This window comes from Giraffa tippelskirchi, chromosome 2 (assembly GCF_054371585.1).
Source record: "Giraffa tippelskirchi isolate mGirTip1 chromosome 2, T2T-mGirTip1v1.2.pri, whole genome shotgun sequence".
NCBI classification, from domain to species: Eukaryota; Metazoa; Chordata; class Mammalia; order Artiodactyla; family Giraffidae; genus Giraffa; species Giraffa tippelskirchi.
Genome location: NC_137276.1, coordinates 66,047,418 through 66,070,330, shown reverse-complemented (window position 1 = coordinate 66,070,330; position 22,913 = coordinate 66,047,418). Strand labels below are relative to the sequence as shown.

General features: G+C 43.0%; 2 protein-coding genes and 1 non-coding gene across 8 annotated transcripts in view; 2 read left to right on the top strand and 1 right to left on the bottom strand.

Moving 5' to 3' along the window:
* Nucleotides 1-7,854, bottom strand: part of LRRC20 (leucine rich repeat containing 20) — a 108,223-nt gene extending 100,369 nt beyond the window's left edge. The window contains exons 1-2 of one of the 5 annotated variants that reach the window (XR_014077938.1): nt 7,054-7,129; nt 3,512-3,613 (exon numbers count right to left, since the gene is read on the bottom strand). The gene's annotated coding sequence lies outside the window, so the exon portion shown is untranslated. Of the gene's footprint in view, nt 1-3,511; nt 3,614-5,007; nt 5,223-7,030; nt 7,134-7,721 lie in introns of those variants that run through there. The other 4 variants (XM_081573880.1, XM_081573881.1, XM_081573882.1 and 1 more) reach the window with 4 other exon arrangements.
* On the top strand, nt 521-595 carry TRNAE-CUC (transfer RNA glutamic acid (anticodon CUC)). Its single transcript has one exon. It is a non-coding gene; the product is annotated as a tRNA-Glu (tRNA).
* EIF4EBP2 (eukaryotic translation initiation factor 4E binding protein 2) overlaps nt 7,214-22,913 on the top strand; it is a 31,126-nt gene continuing 15,426 nt past the window's right edge. For both annotated transcript variants that reach the window (XM_081573886.1, XM_081573884.1), the window contains exon 1: nt 7,214-7,653. In XM_081573886.1, the coding sequence (XP_081430012.1) occupies nt 7,509-7,653 (145 nt within the window). In that variant the 5' untranslated portion in view covers nt 7,214-7,508. The remainder of the gene's footprint in view (nt 7,654-22,913) is intronic.

The window sequence follows — 22,913 nt, the reverse complement described above, 5'->3', positions numbered from 1 at the left end:
AGTGAAATCGCTCAGTCGTGTCCGACTCATAGTGACTGCATGGACTGCAGCCTACCAGGCTCCTCCATCCATGGGATTTTCCAGGCAAGAATACTGGAGTGGGGTGTTTTACAAATCACATATTTATTCAACAGATATCTACTGAGCACCTACCTGTGCTAGGCACTGCGCTAGTCTCTGGGGAAATACAGAGACCATGACAGGCTGCTTTCCTGGCACTTACAATCTGGGGGAGGGGGGCAGCTATTAATTAAATAATCATACACTTATAACTATGTAAGTCATGCAGTGGCAAGGCACACAATGGCCTGAGAACCTCTAATAAGGAGACTGGCCTTAGCATCTTGGCTGATGAGAAAGCTCAGTGGGGTGGGAATGGTGAGGGATGAGTGGGTGTAAACTAGGTGAATATTAGAGAATATATTGGTTTTCTGTGCTGCATATAGAAAATAGTAATGCATTTACCCAGCTTTTTCTTTTTAAACAACAAATATAACTTAAAAGAATACCTTTGAGGGAGTTCCCTCAAAGGTCCAGTGGTTAGGACTCAGCGCTCTCACTGCTGAGGGCCCAGGTTCAATCCCTGGTTGGGAAATTAAGATCCTGCAAGCTGTGCACTGCCATCACCGCCCCCCGTCTCCCCGCCAAAACAAAAAGAATACTTTTGTTATCTCACAGTTTCTCTGGGGGTGAGGCATGGCTGTGTTCTGACATGGAGATCTGACTAGAGAAGGGTCACAGGCTCTAGCAAGATGGAATCTTACATACTATAATCACAAAAGTGACATTCTGTCACCTTTGCCATATTCTATGGGTTACAGGCAAGTCACAGGTCCTGCCCATATTCAAAGGTGTGAACACCAGGAGTTAGGGATCGTGGGGTGGGGTTGGAGGGGTCACCTTAAAGTCTGTTCATCACAGAGAATGACCCGACATGGGGAATAGCATTTGCAAAGGCCCTGTGATAGGAGGAAACACAGTCTGTTTGAGGAACAGGAGCACAGGAAGGGAGGAGAAAGACAGGAGATGATCCCAGACCATGGAGGGCCTTATTCAGGATCCTAAGAGGTATGGGAAGCCACAGGGTGGTGGTACAGATTACCAGGAGAAATATCAATAAGCTCAGATATGCAGATGACACCACCCTTATGGCAGAAAGTGAAGAGGAGCTAAAGAGCCTCTTGAAGAAAGGGAGAGAGTGAAAAAGCTGGCCTAAAACTCAATATTCAAAAAACGAAGATCACGGCATCTGGTCCCATCACTTGATGGCAAATAGATGGAGAAACAATAGAAACAGTGACAGACTATTTTCTTGGACTCCAAAATCACTGAAGATGGTGACTGCAGCCATGAAATTAAAAGACACTTGCTCCTTAGAAGAAAAACTATGACCAACTAGACAGTATACTAAAAAGCAGAGACATTACTTTGCCAACAAAGGTCCATCTAGTCAAGGCTATGATTTTTCCAGTAGTCATGTATGGATGTGAGAGTTGGACCATATAGAAAGCTGAGTGCCAAAGAATTGATGCTTTAGAACTGTGGTGTTGGAGAAGACTCTTGAGGGTCCCTTGGACTGCAAGGGATCCAACCAGTCCATCCTAAAGGAGATCAGTCCTGAATATTCATTGGAAGGACTGATGATGAAGCTAAAGCTCCAATACTTTGGTCACCTGATGCAAACAACTGACTCATTGGAAAAGACCCTGATGCTGGGAAAGATTGAAGGCAGGAGGAGAAGGGGACAACAGAGGATGAGATGGTTGGATGGCATCATCGACTTGATGCACATAAGTTTGAACAAGCTCCAGAAGTTGGTGATGGAGAGGGAAGCCTGGCATGCTGCAGTCCATGCAGTCACAAAGTCGGACACAACTGAGCATCTGCACTGAACTGAACTGACAATACAATATACACTGCCAGCCATTGCTACTCAGGGTTTCTGATGCTGTGGAAAGATGAATGGCCCCATCTAAATCCAGCCAGAAGACCTGGATGCAAGGACTTGAATGACTCCCATGGAAGCTGCATGAGGTCTGCCCTGTTCACCCCAAACCCAGAGTTGATGGAGACATGGAAGCCAGGCAACTTGTCCAGAGCCCACATGGAGAATCAGTTCAGAATCCACATGGAGAATGCACTTAACTGAGTTAAGTCATCCACTCTGAATCCGACAGCACCACCCAATGACTGCTAAATGATTCCCATTGGAAACCGTAGCCTCCACCCAAGAGAGGGCAGAAGTGCCTCTTGACTCAACTTACTGAGCACCCACTCTTAGCTCCCAGGCTCCGAAAACTGTGTGCTTGCCTTTGGGCTGTGGCTGGCACAGGGCATGGCACATCGTTCATTCTGGATGACAGTGCATTTCCGTTTTACAAGTGCTCTCTCTGGTTGGAGTTCAAGTCATCCAATCCAGAACACACCATTGGATGTGATGTGGCTTTAAGTGAACTGTCCACTTTCACTCTGCAGGCCAGGGGTGATATAGGAAGGATTGTATTCATGAAGAATCTTCTAGTAAACTTTGAGATGGAGAGAAAATGATGAATACAGGTGCTGAACTGTAGTAAACAGGCAGATAATAAACCAGCTTCAACAGAGGACTTTATGATACCTAATAACTCTGAACAAACCCTACCTCATGACATCTACAATTGCAGACTTTTGTTGGCATCACCTGACAAAGCCTCTGAAGGAGGAAATATCTAGACTGAAACATGGACCCTAACAGTCAGATAGGCTGCCCTCTGGCCTCCAGGCCCCCATCATCTTCTTGGACCGGGATTGGTGCCTAGTCGTCATTCCCATCTGCCAAAATGGGCTGGGCCTGACATTTAATCCTCAGAAGAGCACTCTGTGAATGAGGGACCCCTCCTATTTTTCAGATAAGGGAACTCGATGAGACTCATGGTCACATGGCAAGCAAGTGGGAGACCCAGCATGTGAACCAACGCACACGCGAGGTCACAGTGGAGGGTTCCCAACCACAACGAGGATGGAGAATTTTCAGAGACACAGGTGACGTCAGGCAAGTTAGCCTCTCTGAATGTGCCTGTGTGGGCTCAGTCCTTAAGTCGTGTCTGACTCTTTGTGACCCCATGGACTGTAGCCTGCCGGGCTCCTCTGTCCATTGGATTTCCCATGCAAGGATGCTGGAGTGGGTTGCCATGTCCTCCTCTGGGGGTTCTTCCCAACCCTGGGATCCAACCCGCATCTCTTGTCTCCTACATTGGCAGGTGGATTCTGAGGCTGCTTTCTTATCTGTAAAACAGGCATAATAATACCACCTTGTACAGAAGTTGGCAGTATTAGAGATAAGATCTGTAGAAGGCCTAGAACAGCATGTGACTCAGCCTCACTGTCTATAAAAGTTATCTATGATTGTTATCACCATCTGAACACATTCGGTATTTTATGTGTCAGGAGCTCAAGAATGACTACTGCTCATCCCCACATGAGTTCAGCAAATATGACAATAAAGAACGGGTACACCCAGGGGGTACCTTACCTCTTTATGATGCAGGAGGCCTGTGGGTACAGTAAGAAGCACATAGAATGGCCAACCAGAAGCTCAGGAAGTCATAACCTCTTCGAGTCACAGTTTCTTTATCTGTGAAATGTAAGAAGAATAATACCGATAATAATAATGAAAAGAATAATAAGCAGGCTGCCTCCATCACAGGGCTGTGGCTCAGCTTAAGTGAGATAATGGTCTGAAAGTGCAGGAAAAGTGTTATCAAGGGGCTATTATCCTTGTGATGATACAGATCGAGTGTGGGTGGCCTCAATACAGAGGGCAGGGGAAAGAGCCCCCCTCTGCCCCTGGGAAAGACGAAACCAGAGAGAAAGCTGGTAGCAGGTAGGTACAGGGGAGTTAAAAGGAACGAATTTGGGGAAGGCCTGCTGGCTAAACACTGGAATAATAGGCTACAGAAGGAGAACCCCTAATCTGGGGACACCCAGGTCACTTCCGTTATTTGAAACCCATGTTATATTAGTTAACATTAAAATTTCCAAGAAAGGGCTCTTCAGATGTGGTATATATTGGACATTCTATCCTGGCAGTACATCAGGTATGGATCCAGAAGTCACAATTGCATCAGCAGCTTTCAAATCACCAACTATCTAGATAACCTCTCTCAGAGATAAGATTCTGCCCCCAATTCCGATATGTTTTTTTTCCCTCACCACCAGGCAATTCTCCAAAACCAATTGGGTGCCCTATACATTTGGTTTTGTTTTGTTTTGTTTGTTTAGCTGCACCCCGCAGTATGTGGGATCTTAGTTCCCCAACCAGGGATCATACCCATGCCCCTAGCACTGGGAGCATGGAGTCTTAACCACCAGACCACCAAGAAAGTCCCTATTTTTTTACACTTGTTTTTTGTTTTGGTAGGTACCCTATAATTCAACTTAATTCTAACACTACCTGGAGATAGCATCAGATGCCACAGATTAAGGGCTCAGTCCTATAAGACTGCTCCCCGCCTCCCAGCTTGAGATGCCAATCTAAAGTCCAGGTTATCACCTGTGTTTCTGACCAACTGACTATAGATCAGCAATTCCAATTACCCACCTCTTGGGTTTTATTAATTTGCTCAAGTGGCTCACAGAACTCAGAGAAACTTGCTATTTACTAGACCACCAGTTTACTATAAAAGGATATAACTCAGAACAGCCAGGTGTATAACTAGTAAGAAGCTGCTGTAAAACACAGGGAACTCAGCCTGGCAATCTGTGGTGACCTAGAGGAGTGCAATGAAGGGGAAGGGACGCTGAACAGGGAGGGGGTGTATATAATCAGGACTGATTTGCACTGATGTACAGCAGAGACCACCACAACATTGTAAAGCAAGTATCCTCCAATAAGAAAAAAAAATACACTATTAAAAAAGAATAGCCAGATGGAAGAGATGTATAGGGCAAAGTATGAGGAAAGGAAGTGGAGCTTCCATGCTTTTCCTGGGCACACCACTCTCCTCAGATCTCCACATGTTCACCAACCTGGAAGCTCTTTGAGCCACTCTCTGTCCATCGTTTTTAGGTCTTTATGGAAGCTTCATTACACAGGCATAACTGATTAGCTCATTGGCCATTGGTGATTGAACTCACTCTCCAGCCCCTTTTCCCTCCCCAGAGGTCAGAGGGGTGACAATGAAAGTTCTAGCTCTCCAAATCACCTGGCTGGTTTCACTGGTGACCAGTTCTCCTTCTTGGTTGCCCTAAGGGCGTTTCAAAAGTCACCTTGACATCACAAAAGACACCTAGATCACTCTCATCCCTCAGGGAGTTTTAATGGTCTTAGGAGCTCTGTGCTAGGAACAGGGACTGAGAACAAATACATATTGCTTAATATAAACCACAATATTCTTAATATAAGAGATAATACACAGCCTGTACATTTGAGGCCGCCACCCAAGACCCTCTTAATTCCCCATGGTAGGTTCTGGGAAAGGGAACAACAGATATTTTTCCCTTAAATTCTCATCTGATAAACTGTGGTATATCCATAAATGGAATACTACTCAGCCATAAGAAGGAGTGGATTACTGATATAGCAACACATTGTGCTATATGAAGAAGCCAAGTGTAAAACAATACACACAGTGTGATTTAATTTGTATAAAGTTTTAGAACAGGCAAAGCTAACCTGCTGTGATAGACAGCAGATCAGTGATTATCTCAGGCTGAGGCTTGGGGTGTGAAGTGATGACTGCAAAGGGAACTTTTGGGTGTGAGGAAATGTTGCAGATTTTCAGTGTGGTGGTGTTTACAAGGATGTAAAATAAACATTTGTCAACATTTGTGGACATGCACTCTAGACTTCTTAAGGTCAATTCAATACTGCAGACCACAGGCTGATTCTGAGCTAGGCCCCAAACTATGAGGGAAGGATGGGCCCAGTCCTTGCCTTTGAAGTGTTCAGTCTTGAAGGGAACCAGAGGCATAAGTAGATAACACTCATGCATAAGGTTGGTACAAGTGACGTCAGTGTGCACAGGGCACTATGGGAGCTCCCAGGGGAAAGAACCAACTCTGACAGCACAAGGAAAGTCAAAGCAGGCCAACCCACATGCATGTGTGCTAAGTGGCTTCAGTCATGTGGGACTCTTTGCAACGCTATGGACTATAGCCTACCAGGCTCCTCTGTCCATGGGATTCTCCAGGCAAGAATACTGGAGTGGGTTGCCATGCCCTCCTCCAGGGGATCTTCCCGACTCCGGGATCAAACCCACGTGTCTTATGTCTCCTGCATTGGCAGGCAGGTTCTTTACTACCGAGCCACCTGGAAAGCCCAGTGCCACCCACACCAAGTATTAAATAGGAGTCTGGGTTAGGTAGGGAAGGGAAGGGAAGGTGGGGAGGACAGCCCCATTTCTCCAAGCAGAATGTTCACTCCACTGAGCCTCTGTCTTGTTTACTGCTATACCTTCTCCCCTAGAAAGTTCCTGACACACACAGTAGGTGCTTATTAAAGATTTGTTGAATTAATGTATAATATAAGCAAAGACAGGAAAATTCCCTGGTGGTCGACTGGTTAGGACTGGGTGCTTTCACTGCCTGGGTCCAAGTTCAGTCCCTGTTCTGGGAGCTAAGAGCCCACAAGGCCTGCACCTGGACCAAAAACAAAAACAAAGACAGGATCTGCAAACCATGGCCCACAGGACAAATCCAGCTGGTCACCTGTTTTTGTCAATAAAGTCTTACTGGATCCAAGCTCATTTATTCACATGTTGTCGAAGGCTGCTTTCTCGCTAGAGCACCAAAAGTTGAAAACTTGCGACAGGGACCATAAGGCCTGTATAGCCTAAAGTATTTACTCTCCGACTTTTTATCGAAAAAATTTGCTACCCTTTGAGTACGGTGGCACCATAAACCATTCTGATCGTCTTTTAATACATGCACGCATTCCTTTCATTTAATAATGAACAGTTAAAAGTAAAATAACACTTTTGCCTCGATATAGGAAACAGAAGTCAACTCAAGTAGTGTTGATTGACAATAATAATAATAATAATAAACCCACACAAGTTTTCCAAGCACACCTACGTTCAGTTCACAAACACTTCGCATAGGTTCAGTCCGGTTCGCGTCCCCCCCCTCAGGGCATAAGCCCCGCCCCGCCAGCCTCCTTGCCGCCCAGGACCCGCCCTCGTGACGTCACGTCCGGCCGACCAGCTACCCTGGCCTCCCTCTGGCTCCCGCCTTCGCCCGCTTCCGGTTGTCGTCGTCGTCGTCGCCGCTGCTGCCGCTGCTCCTGCTGCTGAGGCTGCTGGCGGAGGCCGGAGGATCGGGCGGCGGCGGCGGCGGCGGCTGAGAGGGCGGCGGCGGGAGCGGAGCGGGACGAGGGAGCAAGAGGAAGCGAGCGAGGAGCGAGCGGAGCGCGCCTAGCCCCGCCCGCCCTTCAGCCCGCCTGAGCAGCTGGAGCAGCCCGGGCCCTCAGCCGCCGCCGCCGCTTGCCTGCCCGCCCGCCGGACAAAGCCCGAGAGCCCGCGCCCAGAGCCATGTCCTCGTCCGCCGGCAGCGGCCACCAGCCCAGCCAGAGCCGCGCCATCCCCACCCGCACCGTGCCCATCAGCGACGCCACGCAGCTACCTCATGACTATTGCACCACGCCCGGGGGGACGCTCTTCTCCACCACACCGGGAGGTGAGCGTCGGCGCCCGCGCGGCCCTCACCCGAGCCCGCTGCCGGCACCCGAGCGCGCCCGCGCTAACCTCCGCGGTGTCGCCGCAGTTTCCCGCCACGGCCCTTTAACTCAGGGCGTATCCACTCTGGGCCTCTCGGGCCACCCCGGCTCCACCAAAGCCCCTTTCCTGGGGCTTCCCCTGAAACCCCCTTGAGACTGCTTTCGAGAATCTTAACTTCGCGTTCTCTCCCGCAATTCTGTTCAGCGCGTGCCCACTCTGGGAACGTGGCTGGCTCTCCTCTCGTGAAAAAAAAAAAAGCCCCATTCCCGCTTCGTGGCAGGTTTACGCACTCGACCCAGTTTTCTCCTTCCCCCGTCCCCCGCCCTCGTACTCCAGGGCAAATTCGTCTACACTTGGCCTTGCACTCGCTCCGCATTCCCTCTGCCTCTTAACATATAGTGTCTTTGTGCACATTGAAGCTTGATTTTGGAGCTGTCTCTTGGCGTTTTTAGAAAGGAAGTTGGGGAGAGTAGTTTGCTCCTGGGACCCTGCGATGACTTGTTTTGCTGCTTTTAGAACTCCAGGAGGGGGGAGGCTGGAATGCGGAGTTTGGAAGCCTCGCCCAGTGTTATCCTGCTTTGACAGCATTGTTTACTTTGCTGGACGAGGCCCCACGGGTGGGGGGGAGTCCCCAGGCTGGAGGAGGAGTGATAAAATCATGCTCAAGTAATAGCCCAGGGAAAGGATCGCTGGCAGCCTTGAGGGTGGCGTTTTGGCGGCGACGCCTGTGGAGGTAGGTGAAAGACGGTACCCTCCCCGGCGGGACTGCTTCGTCCGGGGGAAGGGGCCGTGCAGAGCGGGGTCCCTGAGCACTGCTTTTCAAAGTGCGACCAAGACTGTTTACAAGGAAGAACACTGGGGTAGAGGTGAAGATTGTGGAATTAATTGGTCACGGGAAAAGGGAGCTCAAAGGTTGTCTGTCCCCTGACTGGGCTTTTCTCCAGAGAGAGAAGATCTTCAGGGACCTCATGAGGGGACTGGTGCTTCATTTTTAACTTGGTTACTTAGCTTTTTGATGGTGGCCTTTGGCTAGAGGTTGGGACTTTGCTGGCAGCCCTTGCTGTCTACGGGATTGCTAGCTTGGTTCCTGTGGGCTGGGCTCACCAGTTGTGCTCCAACCAATCCCTTGCTGTTAGGCCTGGGCCATTTTTTAATCGTTGCACAATATCAAGATGGTATAGTAAGAAGATCTTCTTGCCAACAAGGAATAAAAATCTTAGAGAGAGCTCTACAGAGGAATCCACCCAGGCGACTCTAGGGGTGGCGTGGCTGCCTTGGAATACGTTTAAAGGATCCAGGCAGGAGATGTCAATATGAATTGACATGTGTGGAGGACTGGGCTTAAGGAAGTTGTAACTTTGTAGAACAGTGGAGTTTCTAGTGAGGTGGCTTACCTCATTGGAGAAACCTCCCGCCTGACCTCATCTGATCAAGGCCAGCCTCTGAGCATGCTGAAATCTTCTTGCCTTTTAATCGTGAAAGATTGGGCAAACCAGGATCTGCTCTCCATAGGTTGCCTTGAACTTGAACTGACAGCTTTTAAGAAATAGATATTGTTTTCCAAGGTGATGGAAAGAAATTTATAACTTCTTCCAGAATTCCTTGTGAATTCTGTAATGCCTGTGCTTCCAGCAGTTTAGAACCAATGTCATAGTAGCAGATAATTATTTATTTGAGGAAGGAGCTAAACTTTTAGCTGTATATTAATCATTATTCCCCTGAAGGAAAAACCACAGGGGCACCTTTAGGCATATTTCAAACACCCAAGCTTCTATGCTTTTAAAGTGAGGGCATAGTCTTTAAGTGTGCCTTAAAGATACAAGCCTATCTGATAGTCTGAATTAGTTCCTACAGTTTTGGGAAAGATTCTGCTGGAAATACTGAATCATTTATCCTTCCTCCCTACATACATAATCCTCAGCTACTTTCTCAAATATCACCCTGTCTCCAGATGGTTTCTGCTTTTTCGTTGCAGATTTAAATAGTTACATCTTAGCTCATCTATTATACAGAGCTGTTATTTATTAGTAGAGCATATCGTCATCTTTAAATTTTTAACACAAAGACTTACCTACTATGTTTATAAGATATAGCACTGTTGCGGTTGGATTTAAACACCATTTTATAGCAATTACCTCAGTGCCACCTAGATATTCAGTACTTACTGATTTAATTCCCCCCCCTTTGGAAAATTTCCAATTTTCTGAAGATTTGTTCATTTCTTTTGTTACATTTCCCTTTCTTCTATTTAATTTTCCTTCCCTGAATCATGGTTGTTATTTGGTCACCTTTAGGCACCTGAATTGATGTGGTTAGGTATCTTCAGTGAGTTTTGTGGGTCCAGGGCAGTACTTTGCACAAAAGGGGACCACAGACAAAAGTAGGAAGTGCAGTCTTTCAGTGGTCTTAAAATCTTGGTGGGTAGAAAAACTTTTTAGTTCTAAAATGAAAAACTTCTAAAGAGTCAAATGCTAGTTAAATATTTCAGACTTGAAAACATTTAGAAAAGTGATAGTAGGCTTGTATTGGAAATCTCTATTTAGTAGGAAGGAATGGGATTAGAATTTCCTGTCTCAAGCTTCTAGAGTGTCATACACAGGTCAGAGCATTCCAGATAACCGTTGATGTGCTAAATGCCCTGTATGATCAGACTGGGCAGAGACATTGACAACATAATGAACTTGGCATGTCACCACAGAGGATGCAACTTACCCTTGAAAAGATTTCTCAAAATTGCCTTCTGTGGTTGGAAAATGAGAGTTGGGACATGAAATGAAAACTTTCTGTAACCTCTTCTATTTCTCATATTTTTAGAAGTGTACCTTTATCTCATTATTAAGGAAGAACAAAATTTTTGAGCAAATTCAAAACAAAACGCCCTTGGATTTTATTTTGTTTTGTTTTATCTGCCTCTGGAATGGGGATGACATTTGGTTCATCCTTTGAGAAGCTGCTTCTAGCCTCAATGAAAGGTAAAGTTACTGTAATCTGCTTAACTTTTGTAACAGTCTGGTTAGCTGGAAGGGACCTAATGCTTTCCTTCTATAATTGAGAGAAATTAAGTAACTTGTTAGTGTCATACAGCTAATTAATGTCAATTGGTAGTCTCAAACTTAGTGTCCTGACTCCTATTCTAGGTTTTTCCTCTGCTGTCTTAAGATGCATATTTTCCTAGGAAAGAAAGTTTGCAATCATTTAAGAAGACTCTTCTACCTCTGGAATGCCAGATAATGTGATGCTTTTTGCTACTTTATTATTTATTTATTCATTTTTAATGAGTTTTGAACTGTCTCCTTGTTGAGAGGGTTGTGCTCTGGAGAATGAACAAAGAGACCTCTTTGAGCCTTTCTTTTTGCCTTACTTTTCCTGCATAACGTCCTCCTCAGCTGTGGAAAAGTATGCTGTTGCCGTAACAAGAGTGCCAGAGGGAAACTGTTAGTCTGAAATCTTGTTCATACCCTTGTGCATCCTCTCTGCCAGCTGAAGAGTTGCTCTGATTGGTTGGTTCCCTCAAGGCCATTGAAAGGGTCTGGGGATAAAGAAGACAGGAAGAAGGGAAAAGAATCTACTTGGTGTGAGCCATAATAAAGTAAGAGTATCTGGGGAGAGTCCTTAGTGTATCTAGTTCCTTTCTTGGGAGAAGTGAATAGAGCTCTGTAGATATGGGGAAGGAAGGCCAGTTTCTCACTGTTATAAAATTTATAATTTAGTGACCTGAGTTTATTCTAGTCAAAAATTTCTGAACCAGGAAATGTACTTGTTTGGCTCTCTAGTTTTAGTTATTAACCGAAAGACTTCATGATTACATGTAAGAAGTGCACGAAAAACACATTGGAAGTTGTTCAGTCACTTTGCCTTGTGTTGAAGGAAGATGGCATTTACTTACCTCAGAGTAACAAAAATTAACATGTGTTGTCATTCCAAAGGAGATTTGGCTTTAGTCCCATATTCGTCAGCCACCAAAGTATGTACCAGAAGATGTAGCTCAGTTTTGTGGTGGGTGCACATTTGTGTTGGGTTCATGTTTGCTGATGAGAGACTGCCTGGGGAGGCAGCAGTCTTCGGCTGCAGGACATGCAGCAGTGTATTGTGAGCAACGGAGCGCCTCTGCCTGCTCCAAGTTAGACACAACCTGATGAGGGAAGATGGAGCTCGTCCAGGCTGGTAGTGCGCAACTCCCTTCTACTCTCCCAAGGCCTACGGGTGAAACGGGAAGGGTGAAACGTGCATCTGTAAACTGGCACTACTAGGGTTCTGCAAGGACTTTCTGAGAACTGGTGTCTTAAAAATGATTTTATGGGAGGGGTCTTGAATGGTTTGGAGACAACTGTAGGCTTGACTACGTGTGTGTGTGTGTGTGTGTGTGTGTGTGTGTAAAGAGTTGCAGATCATGTCCTTTCAATTTTTTGATAGTCTGTCTTGAGTAAAATTCAGGCTTCATGGATTTGTGTGGACAAAAAATATTTTGGTATGTGGACATGTCATAACCAATAACTAAGGAATGTCAGATTTTCTATTTTTATATCGAATCAGCCAAAATAATTTTGGGAACTCAAATAGCTACAGTAGTAGTAGTGAATATCGGAGATTCTTCACTGCCAATCAGCAGTAAAGGCTGTGATGTGATGAAAAAAAAAATAAGATTTGCTGATCAGACAGGGTAAAGTTAATGTGGGAAAACTAGTTCACTGGTTGGAAGGAAGCGAGCCCCGAGCAGAATAATAGTTGTTGGTAAAGAATAGAACTTTTTCTTGGCTCCCAGGTCTTTAGATGAAAATTACTGTTTCAAAGATATTTGCTACTCTATTTACAATAGAACAAAAGTCAGTTGAGACTTGCCATCATTTAGCTTATTGAATAAGTAAGACCTAGGCTACCATTTTCAAATTTGTTCATCACAGACTTTGTTTTGTGAAGACCCCTTAAAATCTGTGTTTTAACAACCCAGCAGCTATCTATCTGATATATGACTAGTTTTTTTTTTTTAATTGAAGGATAATTGCTTTACAGAATTTTGTTGTTTTCTATCAAACCTCAACATGAATCAGCCATAGGTATACATATATCCCCTCCCTTTTGAAGCTCTCTCCCATCTCCCTCCCCATTCCACCCCTCTAGGTTGATACAGAGCCCCTGTTTGAGTTTCCTGAGCCATACAGCAAATTCCCATGGGCTATCTATTTTACATATGGTAATGTAAGTTTCCATGTTACTCTTTCCGTACATCTTACCCTCTCCTCCCCTCTCCCCATATCCATAAGTCTATTCTCTATGTCTGTTTCTCCACTGCTGCCCTGAAAATAAATTCTTCAGTACCATTTTTCTAGATTCCGTGTATGTGCGTTAGAATATGATATTTATCTTTCTCTTTCTGACTCACGTCACTGTATAATAGGTTCTAGGTTCATCCACCTCATCAGAACTGACTCAAATGCATTCCTTTTTATGGCTGAGTAGTGTTGCCAGTTGAGCTATTTCAAATCCTCAAAGGTGATGCTGTGAAAGTGCTGCACTCGATATGCCAGCAAATCTGGAAAACTCAGCAGTGGCCACAGGACTAGAAAAGGTCAGTTTTCGTTCCAATCCCAAAGAAAGGCAATGCCAAAGAATGCTCAAACTACCGCACAATTGCACTCATCTCACAAGCTAGTAAAGTAATGCTCAAAATTCTCCAAGCCAGACTTCAGCAATACGTGAACCGTGAACTTCCAGATGTTCAAGCTGGATTTAGAAAAGGCAGAGGAACCAGAGATCAGATTGCCAATATCCGCTGGATCATCAAAAAAGCAAGAGAGTTCCAGAAAAACATCTATTTCTGCTTTATTGACTATGCCAAAGCCTTTGACTGTGTGGATCACAATAAACTGTGGAAAATTCTGAAAGAGATGGAAATACCAGACCACCTGACCTGTCTCTTGAGAAACCTGTATGCAGGTCAGGAAGCAACAGTTAGAACTGGACATGGAACAACAGACTGGTTCCAAATAGGAAAAGGAGTACGTCAAAGCTGTATATTGTCACCCTGCTTATTTAACTTATATGCAGAGTACATCATGAGAAACACTGGGCTGGAAGAAACACAACCTGGAATCAAGATTGCCGGGAGAAATATCAATAACCTCAGATATGTGGATGACACCACCCTTATGGCAGAAAGTGAAGAAGAACTAAAGAGCCTCTTGATGAAAGTGAAAGAGGAGAGTGAAAGTTGGCTTAAAGCTCAACGTTCAGAAAACTAAGATCATGGCATCTGATCCCATCACTTCATGGGAAATAGATGGGGAAACAGTGGAAACAGTGTCAGACTTTATTTTTTTGGGCTCCAAAATCTGCTGATGGTGATTGCAGCCATGAAATTAAAAGACGCTTTCTCCTTGGAAGAAAGGTTATGGCCAACCTAGATAGCATATTTAAAAGCAGAGACATTACTTTGCCAACAAAAGTCCGTCTAGTCAAGGCTATGGTTTTTCCAGTGGTCATGTATGGATGTGAGAGTTGGACGTTGAAGAAAGCTGAGCGCCACAGAATTGATGCTTTTGAACTGTGGTGTTGGAGAAGACTTTTGAGAGTCCCTTGGACTGCAAGGAGATCCAATCAATCCATCCTAAAAGAGATCAGTCCTGGGTGTTCATTGGAAGGACTGATGTTGAAGCTGAAACTCCAATACTTTGGCCACTTCATGCGAAGAGTTGACTCATTCGAAAAGACCCTAATGCTGGGTAGGATTGGGGGCAGGAGGAGAAGGGGACGACAGAGGATGAGATGGTTGGATGGCATCACCAACTCGATGGACATGGGTTTGGGTGGACTCCGGGAGTTGGTGATGGACAGAGAGGCCTGGCATGCTGCAATTCATGGGGGTTGCAAAGAGTCGGACACAACTGAGCGACTGAACTGAGTGTTTCCATTGTGTGTATGTACCACAACTTTATCCATTCATCTGTTGATGGACATCTAGGTTGCTTCCATGTTCTGGCTATTGCAAATAGTGCTGCAGTGAACAACGGGATACATGTGTCTTTTTCAACTTTGGTTTCCTCAGGGTATATGCCTAGGAGTGGGATTGCTGGGTCACATGGTGGTTTTATTCCTAGTTTTTTAAGGAGTCTCCATACCGTCTTCCATAGTGGCTGTATCAATTTACATTCCCACCAAAGGTGCAAGAGCATGTTCCCTTTTCTCCACCCCCTCTCCAGCATTTATTGTTTGTAGACTTTTTGATGATGGCCATTCTGACCAGTGTGAGGTGTTATCTCATTATAGTTTTGATTCGGATTTCTCTTACAATGAGTGATGTTGAGCATCTTTTCATGTGTTTGTTAGCCATCTGTATGTCTTTGGAGAAATATCTGTTCAGGTCTTTTCCCCACTTTTTGATTATTGGGTTGTTTGTTTTTCTGGCATTGAGTTGTATGAGCCGCTTGTATATTTTGGAAATTAATCCTTTGGCAGTTGTTGCATTTGCTATTATTTTCTCCCACTCTGAGGGTTGTCTTTTCACCTTGCTTATAGTTTCCTTTGCTGTGCAAAAGCTTTTAAGTTTAATCAGGTCCCACTTGTTTACTTTTGTTTTTATTTCTGTTACCCTAGGAGGTGGGTCATAGAAGATCTTGCTTTGGTTTATGTGATATAGGGCTGGTTTTTAAAGGCCCTTCTCACCTGGTTCTCAGGCCACAGTTTGAAGCCAAAAGCTCAGAAATTTGTGAGTATTTTTGTCTAAATAAATGGTCTTTTAGATCTTGAGGACAAATGCCCTGATGAACCAAAGCTGTTCATGTCATTGAGTCGTTTTAAAAAGTAAAATGCTTAATAACAAGTATCAGTAACTGGAAAATACAATTCTTGTAGATTCCTTGGTATTGTCTATATACAAGACCACAGTCATCTATGCATAAAGATAGTTTTACTTCCTCATTGATCTAGGTGCCTTTTTTGTTTGTTTTCTTACCTAATTGCCCTGACTAGACTGGAACCTTCAGTACGGTGTTGAACAGACATGTCAAGAGAATGAGAACAGATACCATTGACCTGTGTCCGGTATTAGGGGAAAACCTCCAGTCTCTTATCATTAGGTAAAATGGTAGCTGTGGTTTTTCATAGATGCTCTTTATCAGGTTCAGGAAGTTCCCTATTATTCCTAATCTGTTGATTATTTTTATTATGAAAGGGTGTTAGATATATCAAAGGCAGTTTTTTTGTTTTGTATCTTTTGGAATGATCCTGTGATTTTTGTTTTTTACTTTGTTGTTATGATGTATCATGTTAATTATTTTTGGATGTTGAACCAGCCTCATTTCTGGAATAAGTACTGTGGTATATAATCCTTTTTGTATGTTGCTGAATTCTGTTTGCTAATAGTTGGTTGAGGATTTTTGCATCTATATTCCTAAGAGATGCTTGTCTATTCTTCTTGTGGTATCTTTAGTTTTAGTATCAGTGTAATACCTCATTCACTTTTAATTTTTTTTAAGAAATGGCCTGATGTTTATAGCAGGTGAGGACTGGTGAAGATAGACCATTGATTGCTGTCTAGGTTCTAAGGCCAGGCTCCTATCCATGGGGTTTTCCAGGCAAGAATACTGGAGTGGGTTGCCATTTCCTAATCCAGGGGCTTGAACCCATGTCTCCTGCGTTGGCAGGCAGATGCTTTTCCACTGTGCCACCTGCAAAGCCCATTCTAAGAGGTACCTATCAAAAGTTAGCTAGGCTTGTGATTCATTTTTAAGATGTTGTAATTAATTCTTTGGGCCTCAGAGAGGTGCTCATCTTATCACCAGAGAATGTTTATGTTAGAGTTGGGCTGCTTTTACATTGAAATGAAACCACTCTCTGGTCTGATAAGTTCCTCAAACCATAATGAAGAGGCAGCACATAAATAAAGTGACCTAGACCAGTGATGTTCAGTAGGCTTTTGCCTCTTACGAAGTTTATTGATGAGTTCAAGTTCCTTACTGTAAGTAGAAGATATTGGTAGATATATATTATGCATTGTTTTTATTTTTATTTTTTTAAGTGCCCAAGAGGAGTGAACTGGGAGGAAAACAAGAAGTGGGAGTGAAGGCCAGGCTTGAATCTGAGTGCTTTCCCCATACCAAAGCAGTGAGCCCTCATTAATTATTAGCATTACAGAGGCTGAACCACAACGTGTGAAATCTAATCCAAAGAATTGATCCAGGATACTGTCAACAATCTGGCACATCCAACCAGCATTCTCCTGGAACCAGTACCAGGTAGTTCTTGTGAAGAAGATTTATTTCAAGATGAGTGTTCAAACCCAAACAGACGTGGACATATCTGATGTACTTTATTTTGATAGTCTTTTTTGTTGTTGTTGTTGTTTTGTTGTGTTTTTTTTGATAGTCTTAAAATCAGTTGGCATTTGAGATTAATTTGTGGTTTGTATACCACTTTGTACCTGGTACTAACTAAAAAAGTCATTTGTTTCCAATCACTTTTCGGCCAGACTCAAGAAAGGCAGATTTGCTTAGACTGCCTTGCTTATTTGTGTTGGTCTCCTGACTCCTGTGTCACTCACTGTGTGATCTTTCTTTGGATGTTGTTTTCTCCATCTGTAAAATGACAGGCTTCCACCAGATGCTGTCTAAGGCCTCTTCTAACACAGAACCTTCTGAATAGGAGCATGGTCCTTATCGACTTCCCGTTCAGCCTGGGTATGTGTTCTACTCTGGCAGTCCTGTGTGATTGGGTAGGGAGCCTTCTTTTGACATTAATGTCTTGGAAATCTTTGCTCCTGGTTATGAGAATTGGACTTAATCAAAGGACAGTAAAATTGGCTTTTCACAAACCTTGGATGTCTTCCATTTGCCATAATTATTTAGCCATACTAAGTTATAATGTCCTCTGGCTCTAATTATGCCTTTTGCTGATGTAAAAATTGTCCCTCTCTTAGTTTTATTAGCACTTTAGAGATTTGATGATTGTACACACTGAACTTGATTAGGCCACCATCAGCTTCCCTGGAGGATACAGGGTCAAGCAGCTTTTAGCCTCCTCTGGGTTATCTGGCACAGAGCTTTTAGAAGTCTTGTCTTTTCCATCTGGAGCCTCCATGTACAGCTGTGTAAAACTGAAATGCATTTACAGTGTTCTCTAACATAGTGAAACACAGACCTTGTTAATCACCCTCCTAAGCTGGTAGAGTAAAAAACAGAGAAAACCACTTTCTTTGTAAATCCTTTCTGTATCTTATGTTCTCTTCTTACTATTGGGATGGAGCTGCGGGGGAGAGGGGAAGAGGCCGACTACCTTTCTGAGCGTATTGGAAACACTTGTTGCTTGTTCGGAGAATGAAATGGCAATCCACTTCAGTAATATTGCCTGGAGAATCCCATGGACAGGAGAGCCTGGCAGGCTACAGTCCATGGGGTTGTGGGGAGTCAGACACAGCTGAGAGACTTAGCACATGCGCACTTACGCTGCTGTTTCATCTTGTGTCTGTTTCTGATCTCTTGGTGAGGCTTTATATGAGGCATAGGTGGAGGATGTTAAAAATTCCTAATGGAATACTGAGGTTACTTGCCAAGTGCTTTGTTGTTTTTTAAATTTCTAGATTTCCTCATGGCTCTAGTGTCAGTCTGTTATATATATATATAAATACTTAGAAACACTCTTTTGAGTCACTCACCGCCCCCAGTTGCTTATAATGGGGTTTGCTTGTTTATTTCTAAAACACTTTCTCTTGATATTAAAAGATAATTGTGTGGGGGGAGGCTTTAAACAAATTTATTTTCTTTTATTTCTGGAGGCTAGAAGTCTGAAATCATGTATATTTCTTATTGTGTAAATAACATAAAATTTACCATTTTAACCATGTTAAGTATACAGTTCCATGGCAGTAAGTACATTCACGTTGTTGTGCAACTGTCACCACCATCCATCTCCAGGACTTTTTTCATCTTCCCAGACTGAAACTTTATACTCATTAGACAATAACTCCCTATTACTTGCTCACCTCCAGCCACTGGCAACCATCATTCTACTTTCTCTGAATTTGACTAGTCCAGGTACCTCATATATATGGGATCAAAAGATACTTGTCTTTTGTGACTGACTTGTTTGACTTAGCAAAATGCCTTCAATATTCATGCAGTCACTCTGTTGTTTTTCTACCTATGGAAGTAAAATTTAAAAGTCATATAGTATTTGTTAGTTCAGTTCAGTCACTCAGTCGTGTCCAACTCTGCGACCCCATGGACTGCAGCATGCCAAGCCTCCCTGTCCATCACCAACTCCCGGAGCTTGCTCAAACTCACGTCCATTGAGTTGGTGATGCCATCCAACCATCTCATCCTTTGTCGTCCCCTTCTGCGCATGCCTTCAATCTTTCCCAGCATCAGGGTCTTTTCCAGGTAGTTAGTTCTTCGCATCAGGTGGCCAAAGTACTGGAGTTTTAGCTTCAACATCAGTCCTTCCAATGAATATTCAGGACTGATTTCCTTTAGGATGGACTGGTTGGATCTCCTTGCAGTCCAAGGACTCTCAAGAGTCTTCTCCAACACCACAGTTCAAAAGCATCAATTCTTTGGCACTTTATAGTCCAACTCTCACATCCATACGTGACTACTAAAAAAAACATATCCTTGACTAGGCGGACCTTTGTTGGCAAAGTAACGTCTCTGCTTTTTAATATGCTGTCAGCGTTTCTTCCAAGGTGTAAGCATCTTTTAATTTCATGGCTGCTGTCACCATCTGCAGTGATTTTGGAGCCCCCAAAAATAAAGTCAGCCACTGTTTCCACTGTTTCCCCATCTATTTGCCATGAAGTGATGGGCCCATGTGCCATGATCTTAGTTTTCTGAATGTTGAGCTTTAAGCCAACTTTTTCACTCTCTTTCACTTTCATCAAGAGGCTCTTTAGTTCTTCTTCACTTTCTGCCATAAGGGTGGTGTCATTGCATATCTGAGGTTATTGATATTTCTCCCGGCAGTCTTGATTCCAGCTTGTGCTTCGTCCAGCCCAGCATTTCTCATGATGTACTCTGCATATAGTATTATTAGGCTAATAACAAAAAGCAACAGTCTCACATCCCATCTCATCTCTAGTTCCATTCTTGGAGAAACCATTTTAAACTCTTTCAGCTATTTCTTCTAGCATTTACCTCTGGATTTCTGAATAACATGATTTAATGCTATTTCTCAGTTTTAGATACTAACAGTTTTCTACTGTGGAAAATAAGGATTTAAATTTAGGTAAATATTAAATACAGATGTGACTGACAGTATTGGTTTCCAGCCCAACAGCTGTTCTCTCTTCTTTCATGCTACCCCAGATTTCCTCATTATTTTAAAAGTAGTGTGCCAAGCCCCAGAAAATATACCCTGACTACTCTATGGCTTCCCTAGTGTCTGGGATGGTGGGCATCTGACTCAGTTCTGGCCTAATGATCATAGCAGGGAGTCCACTAAGGTTTTATGAGAAACAGTTTTCCTCTTTGATGAGGAAAGTCCCCTGAGGGAAGCCCTGTTTGACTCCACACTCTCCCTTCTTGCCTGGGATATTGTTGGGAAGGCATAGGTTAATCTCAGCCTTCTTGGAGGATTTTGTCACCACCACTGTTCAGTGTGGGCAAGTTACTGTTTCTTATTCTAAGATGTTTATTTGCATGAGTAGCTGCTTAATTCTAATTATGGAAGCAGCCTTAAACGGTTTTATGGTCTGAACTCTGCGAAAGTATAGTAACTGCTACCCTTGTCAGTTAACCATGTTACAGAGGACTTTGTCTAGGCAGTTTTGTATCAAGTTATACAATTTCTTGGGTGTATATAGCTTAATTATGGATTGATTATCATTTAAACTAAGCTTCTTGGTCTTAAAAGAGACCCTTAGACTTCAATGACCTTTTTTCTGTACTAACCATCTTGGCAAGCATAATTTTGGATCTCATTTATTTGCCTCTTCTTCCTTGTCATTTGAAAATCACTAATTTTTAGATTAAAAAAGTAGAAGCTTTTTCTCCTTACTCTGTTCTCCATCAAAAGGACTCAATTTTACTCTCATGTTTTCCTAGTAATGTCAGCATTTAGAAAGTGCTAGGTCAGGGTACTAGATTTATTCAAATAACTAGTCACCAAGGAATGAAGAATGTGTATAGATATCTAATGTTAACCTAGATCTAAAGATCCCTATTTATTTTGAAATCCAAACATGAAGACTAAAATATGCATGTTTTTAAAACAAAATAGAAAAAGGAAAACTGAACAGAAGCACCTAAAATGCAAAGTAAAATGCCAATAGACTGCTGCTTTTAACAGTTTCTGTTTGTAGTGATTTTACTGGTGAGCCACTGTTGATATAAGTAATATATATTTATACCACAATTTCTTGATTTCTTAACATTAGAGGATACTGTTGACTCCCTGTTATGAAAATGAGAGATATGGGACACTTTCATTACTTTCTGTACTTCTTATTTCCTCTCCCTCTCTCCATTTACCAATTTCTGTAAATTGTTTTATTGTTTTTGGTTCTTCTGAGTAGTTACCTTTATTTATTTTTAGTATTTATGTATTTATTTTTGGTTGTGCTGGGTCTCCGTTGCTGTGTAGGCTTTTGTCTAGTTGGGGTGCGTGGGCTTCTCCTTGCAGTGGTTTCTCTTAGCGTGGATGGAACACGGGCTCTGGGGCACTCAGGCTTCAGTGGTTGAGGCCTGTGGGCTCAGTTGTGGTTCCTGGGCTCTAGAGCACAGGCTTAATACTTGCGGCACATGAGATAAGTTGGGCATGTGGGGTCTTTCCAGATCGGAGATCAAACTCATGTTTCCTGCATTGGCAGGTGGATTCTTTACCACTGAGCCACCAGGGAAGCCCTGGGTAGTTACCTTTAAAACTCTAAATAAATCTAGTTAAACCTCTGTTTCTCAGTCTCAGTTTTAGCTCTCCACCATATGAGATTATGGGGCTTCCCTCGTGGCTTGGCAGTAAAGAATCTGCCTGCAATGCAGGAGACCACGTTCGATCCCTGGGTGGGGAAGATCCTCTGGAGGAGGGCATGGCAACCCACTCCAGTATTCTTGCCTGAAGAATCCCAAGGATGGAGGAGCCTGGCAGGCTGCAGTGCAGTCCATAGGATCGCACAGAGTCGGACTCGACTGAAGCAACTAAGCAGCAGCAGCATATGAGATTATGCTATCTACCTGTCCCGCCTTTACTTCCCTGGTATGTCTACTTTTCCATTAGAGATTTACTGTTAACTTTTCTCTAGTTAGTTATGGATGCGTTGGTTGACATTGAATTGGGCTAACATAAATGTGACTGGCAGTTGAAATTGAATTACTGGAAGTTCTTGCTTCCTAAGCTGTGTCTATGCATGCACATTTTTAAGAGACCTTGAATATTTTAAGTTTTTAAATTGTCTTGGAATTTATATAATTTCACAGTAAACACAATATCAAAAAAGGAAAAAAAAGGTTTTTTGCTGGCATTTTATTTATAGTCAAGTCTTAATGTTTTTCTTTTGATAGTTTTGGTTTTAGGAATATTAAATGCTTTTGAATTACACCACAGACTCCTTAGTTACTGACAGGTTGATTCCTTTTTTTGCCATATATCTGCAACAATTTTTTTAGCTTCCAGTGATCTAAAATTCAAACACATGAAGTACTGTGGTTTTGTATTCCTGTTTTCCCTGGCCATATTTGAGAATATTAACAGCATCATTAAACTCGTAATTCTTCAGGATGTCATCTCTTCTGAATTGTTTACTTTGTGTCCATTTAAAACCAAATGTATCTTAAAAATTCACTAAAAAACTGTTAAAATTAATTAGTGAGTGAGTTTAGTAAAGTTTCAGGATACAAGATTGGTATACAAAACCCAATTGTGTTTGCATCTTTCAATGAACAATCCAAAAATGAAATAAAATAATTCCACTTATAATAAAAATAATAAAATACATAAGTATAAATTTAACCAAAAAAAGAATGAAACTTGTACTATGGAAACTGTATAACATTCTTGAAATAAAGATAGACATTTATCTATAAATGTCTATATAAATAGACGGTCCATGTTCATGGATTGGAAGACTCAACATTGTTAAGATGGTACTACTCCCCAAATTTATCTATTCAGAGCACAGTCCCCATCAAAATCCCCACTGGCTTCTTTGCAGAAGTTTACAGGCTGACCCTAAAATGCAGGTATGGAACTTTAAGAGACCTAAAATAACCTCAAGCAATCTTGAAAAAGAAAAACAATGTT